This window comes from Hevea brasiliensis, chromosome 11, assembly GCF_030052815.1.
Source record: "Hevea brasiliensis isolate MT/VB/25A 57/8 chromosome 11, ASM3005281v1, whole genome shotgun sequence".
NCBI classification, from domain to species: domain Eukaryota; kingdom Viridiplantae; phylum Streptophyta; class Magnoliopsida; order Malpighiales; family Euphorbiaceae; genus Hevea; species Hevea brasiliensis.
The window spans coordinates 77032544-77041156 of NC_079503.1; the positions used below are offsets into that span (position 1 = coordinate 77032544).

Sequence of the window (8613 nt, forward strand, 5' to 3'; positions counted from 1 at the left end):
AGCTCCTCCTTCCCAGGAGCTGGTGAACAGGTCTAGTTTAATCTTAATATAAATAGAAATTATAATTTTGTCTTAAAAAAAAGTGTTACAAATTTAATAAAATTTTATGATTTAATTAATTGTAACTAATTTATGTTAGATTATTAGTGTGGTAAGGCAAAAAAAAAAACTTTTAAGTGGGTAGGTTTTTTTTTAGTAAGTAGTCAAATCTAAATATGTCAAGCAAAAGGTGCAAGTTGAATAGTACTTATATGACACTCTTTTAAATTCAAATGAAAATATCTCCATCTACATAATTAAATATTCATATTATATTGTAATCAAAATTTTCCTGCTTTTTCAGAAAATCATTTGCCAAAACACAACAATTCCAATTACAATGCCAAAAAGCTAAATTTTAGATTTTTGGCATGAAGTATGATAGAGACTTGACTTACAATACAAAGAAGAAGAGAGTGAGACAGAACTTAAGTCGCCTCGATAGATAATATTTCAAGTTCAGCCCACCAAAGCGGAGAGAGTCTTGGAGTTGCTTGATCAGGTGAGATAGCAATCACTTCCCTCAACTTGGAAGTGGTATCCTTCATTGTTGGTCTTTGCTTTGGATCTAGTTGTATGCACTCTTGGATAATCTCACATATGAGGTCAAGCTCATTCTTTTTGAAAAACTTAGAGGGTTGGGTCAATCAGGTAACTAATACTACATTTGTCATTCAAATATTCAGCAGTATGCAAGTTTATAGTTAAATTATATGCTTGTCAGCCAGCCATGCCTATAACTCAAATGTTATTTAGCCATAAAGTAATTCCCAGAGATATGAGAGTATAGGATTTCATAAAAGATTTACAGATTTTTCGACAGACCCTTGTTCTTCTGAGTATCGGTGCTTTCCAGAAATGATTTCTAGCAAAAGAATCCCAAAACAATAGACATCTATCTCTACATCAGCCAAAGGTGGCAATGTAGAATACGCTGACTCATTGTCACTTGAGCTTTTTGACTTGGAGGAATCTTGTGGCAAGAAAGAGATCTCAGCAATCTGAGAGGAACCATAGATACGGTGAGAAGGTACATTAAAGAAACAAAAAAGAATGAAGCCAACCCATGAAGGAGATTACCTTAGCTGCATAGTCATCAGTTAGAAAGATATTATGTGAATTCAAGTTAGAATGTGCCACTGGTGGATTTAAATCATGGTGCATGTATTGTAAGCAATAAGCAATGCCCATGATAATCCTCATCCTTGCACACCAGTCAAGATGTTCCATTTTTTTAACTGAAGATACAGAATAAATGTTTCAGCCTCTAAATTACTACAGGAGAAATCTATCGAAATTTTCATCGTTAAATTAATATATAGAGAGTATTACCAAGAAGATGCTCAAAGAGGATTCCATTAAGAGCATATTCAAATACCATCATCCTATTGAAAGGTTCATCTTCCTCACAGTAGCTAATGAGATTGACAAAGTTCTTATGGTTAACCCGAGATAACATATCAATCTATAGTGCAAAAATACTAATAAAATTTAATTGGAAATGCAAGAGAATTTAATTATAGAATCACTGGATGCTATCCCCTGAAACATTAAATCTTCAACTCAGTAACCACAAAGAGATAAACCTTTTTCTAGTAGGACATTTCTGCATTATTTGACCAATCTTTGGAAGAAGCCACTAAACTAGATGCAACAGCAATCTCAACTCCACTAGACAATGTTCCTTTGTAAACAATGCAACCCGCAAGAGTGTCAATTATATTGCTGAAATCTTCACAGGCAGTTTCCAGCTCTGCTCGATTTAGCTTGGAAACCCCTGAATTTCAAATACATAGATCATCACACCCACAACGTACTGAACAAATGTCAGACTAGGCCAAAAAAAAGTTTCAAGACTGAAGTCAACACCAATCTGAATGGTGAGCAGATAACAATTTATGTAAATTTAATTGAGCTCACCTGTAACAATTTATGTAAAATAGGGATCATAAACGTGAATGCATGATATATTGTTTCACCTTTGGTTGACTTGCCAGTTGAATAATTTGAATGAGAGAAGAGAGAAACAGTCTGAATAAACTATTTATGGAATCCCACAGCAAGGGAATTGAAATTGTTTGCACAAATTCATATATTTGCTATTCTAAGATCTATTGCAATGAGTTAATAGTACGTCTATCTTTCCTCATGTAATGTTAGGCATTTCTTTAAGTATTGTGATTTTGTTTTCAATTCCTGAGCCTGATCTTTATGTCCCCTTCTGAAACTGCTAGATTGGTATTTTGTATGCTTGTTGAAGATTTTTCAGAGTTGCAGCAGATTTACAATTCTGAATGTAAGGTTAATCTTATAAAAAAAATTCTTTATATTTTATAGTAGTGTTATGAAAGGGTGAGATAATATTGCGGTAAAAATAAATACATCCTAAGAGCTTTATTATGGATATCTCTAATAAAGTGAAATTTCACTTATAAAATTTTAAATTAAATTTTTAATTATAAAAATTTATTATATTCTTTCTTTTCATTTTTTTTTATCACAGCAATTAGATTGTTTATAAAATATTCGTGATGTTTTGCAAGTTTTTAATGATTTATGCTTACATTTTCTCATGTTGATTGACCAATTTTACAATTTTTCTAATTGAAGCATTATAGTAGGTATTTTAACAGAAACTAAAAATGATTTGCAATTAAAGGAATTAATTGATGCCATAAGATAAAAATACTCCATTATTTTGAAGAGATTCATTTAATTTTTCTTGTTATTAGATGCTATGGGTCATTTAATTTTTCTTGTTACTATATCCTAAGGTAATATTAAATAGTTCTTATGATCGGTTAATGTGGCATTATACATGCATTGGACTAATAAAGAGTAGATGTGTGGGGATAAATAAAGAATAGACTAATAAGATATGTGGAGATTTTTTTTAAATAGAAAGGTTTTGATTTCTTTACTTTGAAGAGAATATGTGTGTAATTATAAATTTTACTATATCTCAAAGATTTAATTATACATTATCCTAAAATAAATAAAAATAATAGAATAAATAGATTTGGAGAGACACGGGTGGCAAAGAATGAGCTAATAAGCAGGTGATATATATATATATATATATCACCTGCTTATTAGCTCATAAATTTGTAACATTTTTTTAAGATAAAATTATAATGCCTATTTATATTGGTACCCAGGAGCTGGTGAATAGGTCTAGTTTAATCTCAATATAAATAGGCATTATAATTTTATCTTAAAAAAATGTTACAAATTTATGAGCTAATAAGCAGGTGATATATATATATATATATATATATATATATATATATATATATATATATATATATATATATATATATATATATATATATATATATATATCTTAGCTCCTCCTTCCACCCAGGAGCTGGTGAATAGGTCTAGTTTAATCTCAATATAAATAGGCATTATAATTTTATCTTAAAAAAATGTTACAAATTTAATAAAATTTTATGATTTAATTAATTATAATTAATTTATGTTAGCTTAAACGAAGGGGGAAAGATATGAAAACTAAAGTTGAAGAGAGGTTCTCTGAGTTTTTTGAGAAGTGGATGTGTCAACTCAATGAGTATCTGCAATAACTGCGGAGGGCATCTAGGGATTATCGAGCTAAAACTGGGTGTGAGTGTGAGCAAGAGCTACAAGCTTTAGTGTCTAAAGTCATACAACATTACAAAGACTACTACACTATAAAATGGGCTTTGGCCCATGAAGATGTGCTTGCTTTCTTTTGTCCAACTTGGATTTCCCCTTTAGAGAATGCGTATTCTTGGGTTATTGGGTTGAAACCATCAGCAGTGTTTAAACTGGTTAACTCAATAAGGACAAATGGTGTTCCCAGTTTGAGTCTGGTTGAATTGACACAAGAACATATGAGAAAGATTAAGGCTTTGAGGGTGAAAATAATGTTAGAAGAGGAGAAGGTAGAGAGGGAAATGGAGAGGCAACAAGTGATTGTAGCAGACAGAAAGATGGCAGAGTTGGTAAGGTTGGTGGTTTGAGTGAAGAATGGGGAGGAAGTGAGGCAGGTGGAGGGACTGGTGCAGGTGGCACTGAAAGGAGTAATGGCAGGACTAGAGAAGGTGATGAAAGCGGTAGACTGTGTAAGGTTTAGGACTTTGAAAGGAGTTTTGGATGTTTTGAGCTCACTACAATGTGTGGAGTTCTTGGCTGGGATTGGCATGCTTCAAATTCTGCTAAGACAATGGAGAAAGAAAAGGGTTTGCACCATTAATTAGAAACTTCCAGTTATAGGGCTTTAGGGGTTTTGATTTTCACTTTTAGACTTGTTTTCCTTTGTCTTGATTTGGTTTTATCTGAATTAATGTGCATGTACTATTCAGTGGTTTTAATTTAACTTTTTTTTTTATACTTATTATAAAAAATCATAATTTAATTTTTTTATATAATGTTTTTTTAATTTTATATTATATAATATTATCATTATATTACAAATATTATATTTAATTATTTAAATTAAAATATTAATTTTAATGTCATTTTAATTAATTATATAAATAAAAATATTTATTAATTTAAAATTATTTTTTATTTGATCGCATTTTAAAAAAATTATGTGTGTTATAATATTAATATAATAAAAAAATAAAAATAAGTTTCTAAAATATAAATAGGTGAAAATATTTAAAAATTAAAATAAATTAATAATAAATATAAATTAGTCCATGAATTTAATTCATTTAAATTCTATTATTTATTTTTTAAGAAAAGTTTGATTTGCATATATTTTACTTAAACTTTTTGTAATTTAAAATGATATTAACTTGCATAATAAAATTGTATGCCTAAATTAATGTGAAAGGGAATTGCTTATAAAATTAGAAAATAAAATAATTTTTAAAATAATTTTTTATTAGCTTAGTGCATTATTATTATAAAATTTTCATTTTTATTATATTGATATTTTGAAATTTTATATTGTCATATTATTTAATACAAAAAATTTAATATCTATTTAATATATTAATTATTTAATATATTTATAGATTATATTATATATGTTATAAATACATTATTAATTAATATATAAATTTAATCATGTATATTCTAATTAAAACTGAATATTATATATATATATATATATAGAGAGAGAGAGAGAGAGAGAGAGAGAGAGAGAGAGGTCTACTTCAAAATTAAAAATTATAACAAAATTTTTGTAAAATAAATTTTAAAAAATAAATATATATACACACACACACTTAGGTATCTATCTTAACTCCTCCTTCCACCCAGGTGCTAGTGAACAGGTCTAGTTTAATCTTAATATAAATAGGCATTACAATTTTGTCTTAAAAAAAGTGTTACAAATTTAATAAAATTTTATGATTTAATTAATTACAATTAATTTATGTTATATTATTAGTGTGGTAAGGTAAAAAAAAAAAAAACTTTTAAGTGGGTAGGTTTTTTTTTTAGTAAGTAGTCAAATCTAAATCTATCAAGCGAAAGGTGCAAGTTGAATAGTACTTGATATCACACTCTTTTAAATTCAAATGAAAATATCTCCATCTACATAACTAAATATTCATATTGTATTGTAATCAAAATTTTCCTGCTTTTTCAGAAAATCATTTGCCAAAACACAGCAACTCCAATTACAATATCAAAAAGCTAAATTTTAGATTTTTGGCATGAAATCTGAGAGAGACTTGACTTACAATACAAAGAAGAGAGTGAGACAGAACTTAAATAACCTCGACAGATAATATTTTAAGTTCAGCCCACCAAAGCAGAGAATGTCTTGGAGTTGCTTGATCAGGTGAGATAGCAATCACTTCCCTCAACTTGGAAGTGATATCCTTCATTGTTGGTCTTTGCCTTGGATCTGGTTGTATGCACTCTTGGATAATCTCGCATATGAGGTCAAGTTCATTGTTTTTGAAAGACTTGAGGGTGGACAGATAATATTTTAAGTTCAGCCCACCAAAACAGAGAATGTATTGGAGTTGCTTAATCAGGTGAGATAGCAATCACTTCCCTCAACTTGGAAGTGATATCCTTCATTGTTGGTCTTTGCCTTGGATCTGGTTGTATGCACTCTTGGATAATCTCGCATATGAGGTCAAGCTCATTGTTTTTGAAAGACTTGAGGGTTGGGTCAATCAGGTAACCGATACTACGTTTGTCATTCAAACATTCAGTAGCCTGTAAGTTTATAGTTAAATTATATGCTTGTCAGCCAACCATACATGCAGCTAGAACACAAATGTTATTTAGCCATAAAGCAATTCGCAGAGATATGAGAGTATAGGATTTCATAAAAGATTTACCAATTTTTTGAGGGACCCTTGTTCTTCCAAGTATTGGAGCTTTCCAGAAATGATTTATAGCAACAGAATCCCAAAACAATAGACATTTTTCTCTACATCAGCCAAAGGTGGCAATGTAGAATGCACTGACTCATTGTCACTTGAGCTCTTCGACTTGGAGGAATCTTGTGGCAAGAAAGAGATCTCAGCCATCTGAGAGGGATCATAGATACGATGAGAAGGTACATTAAAGAAACAAAATAGAATGAAGCCAACCCATAAAGGAGATTACCGTAACTGCATAGTCATCAGTTAGAAAGATATTATGTGATTTCAAGTTAGAATGTGCCACTGGTGGATTTAAATCATGGTGCATGTATTGTAAGCAATAAGCAATGGCCATGATAATCCTCATCCTTACACTCCAGTCAAGATGTTCTATTTCTTTAACTAAAGACATAGAATAAATGTTTCAGCCTCTAAATTAGCATAGGAGAAATCTATCGAAGTTTCCATCATTAAATTAATATTCAAATGATGGAGTTGCTTAATCAGGTAACCGATACTACGTTTGTTGGTCTTTGCCTTGGATCTGGTTGTATGCACTCTTGGATAATCTCGCATATGAGGTCAAGCTCATTGTTTTTGAAAGACTTGAGGGTTGGGTCAATCAGGTAACCGATACTACGTTTGTCATTCAAACATTCAGTAGCCTGTAAGTTTATAGTTAAATTATATGCTTGTCAGCCAACCATACATGCAGCTAGAACACAAATGTTATTTAGCCATAAAGCAATTCGCAGAGATATGAGAGTATAGGATTTCATAAAAGATTTACCAATTTTTTGAGGGACCCTTGTTCTTCCAAGTATTGGAGCTTTCCAGAAATGATTTATAGCAACAGAATCCCAAAACAATAGACATTTTTCTCTACATCAGCCAAAGGTGGCAATGTAGAATGCACTGACTCATTGTCACTTGAGCTCTTCGACTTGGAGGAATCTTGTGGCAAGAAAGAGATCTCAGCCATCTGAGAGGGATCATAGATACGATGAGAAGGTACATTAAAGAAACAAAATAGAATGAAGCCAACCCATGAAGGAGATTACCGTAGCTGCATAGTCATCAGTTAGAAAGATATTATGTGAATTCAAGTTAGAATGTGCCACTGGTGGATTTAAATCATGGTGCATGTATTGTAAGCAATAAGCAATGGCCATGATAATCCTCATCCTTACACTCCAGTCAAGATGTTCTATTTCTTTAACTAAAGACATAGAATAAATGTTTCAGCCTCTAAATTAGCATAGGAGAAATCTATCGAAGTTTCCATCATTAAATTAATATTCAAATGATGGAGTTGCTTAATCAGTGTAGATACTACGTTTGTTGGCTTTGCCTTGGATCTGGTTGTATGCACTCTTGGATAATCTCGCATATGAGGTCAAGCTCATTGTTTTTGAAAGACTTGAGGGTTGGGTCAATCAGGTAACCGATACTACGTTTGTCATTCAAACATTCAGTAGCCTGTAAGTTTATAGTTAAATTATATGCTTGTCAGCCAACCATACATGCAGCTAGAACACAAATGTTATTTAGCCATAAAGCAATTCGCAGAGATATGAGAGTATAGGATTTCATAAAAGATTTACCAATTTTTTGAGGGACCCTTGTTCTTCCAAGTATTGGAGCTTTCCAGAAATGATTTATAGCAACAGAATCCCAAAACAATAGACATTTTTCTCTACATCAGCCAAAGGTGGCAATGTAGAATGCACTGACTCATTGTCACTTGAGCTCTTCGACTTGGAGGAATCTTGTGGCAAGAAAGAGATCTCAGCCATCTGAGAGGGATCATAGATACGATGAGAAGGTACATTAAAGAAACAAAATAGAATGAAGCCAACCCATAAAGGAGATTACCGTAGCTGCATAGTCATCAGTTAGAAAGATATTATGTGATTTCAAGTTAGAATGTGCCACTGGTGGATTTAAATCATGGTGCATGTATTGTAAGCAATAAGCAATGGCCATGATAATCCTCATCCTTACACTCCAGTCAAGATGTTCTATTTCTTTAACTAAAGACATAGAATAAATGTTTCAGCCTCTAAATTAGCATAGGAGAAATCTATCGAAGTTTCCATCATTAAATTAATATTCAAATACCATCATCCTATTGAAAGGTTCATCCTCCTCACAGTAGCCAATGAGATTGACAATGTTCTTATGGTTAACCCGAGATAACATGTAATTTTTTTTTCAAATCATTTAATTGGTGGACATATTGATAAATCTATTC

At 31.2% G+C, this 8613-nt stretch overlaps 1 protein-coding gene and 2 pseudogenes across 1 annotated transcript; 1 reads left to right on the forward strand and 2 right to left on the reverse strand.

Moving 5' to 3' along the window:
* Positions 1 to 467: 467 nt before the first annotated feature.
* On the reverse strand, positions 468 to 2189 carry LOC110650402 (protein MALE DISCOVERER 2-like; annotated as a pseudogene).
* A 1356-nt stretch (positions 2190 to 3545) lies between these two features.
* Positions 3546 to 4280, forward strand: LOC110652537 (protein DOG1-like 4; annotated as a pseudogene).
* Positions 4281 to 6012: 1732 nt separating this feature from the next.
* On the reverse strand, positions 6013 to 7531 carry LOC110650400 (protein MALE DISCOVERER 2-like). Its single transcript, XM_058129357.1, has 5 exons — positions 7421 to 7531; positions 7246 to 7341; positions 6881 to 7024; positions 6429 to 6524; positions 6013 to 6207 (listed from the first exon to the last, which is right to left on the reverse strand). The coding sequence occupies exons 1-5, from the start codon at positions 7529 to 7531 to the stop codon at positions 6013 to 6015; spliced, it is 642 nt and encodes a 213-aa protein (XP_057985340.1).
* Positions 7532 to 8613: the final 1082 nt, after the last annotated feature.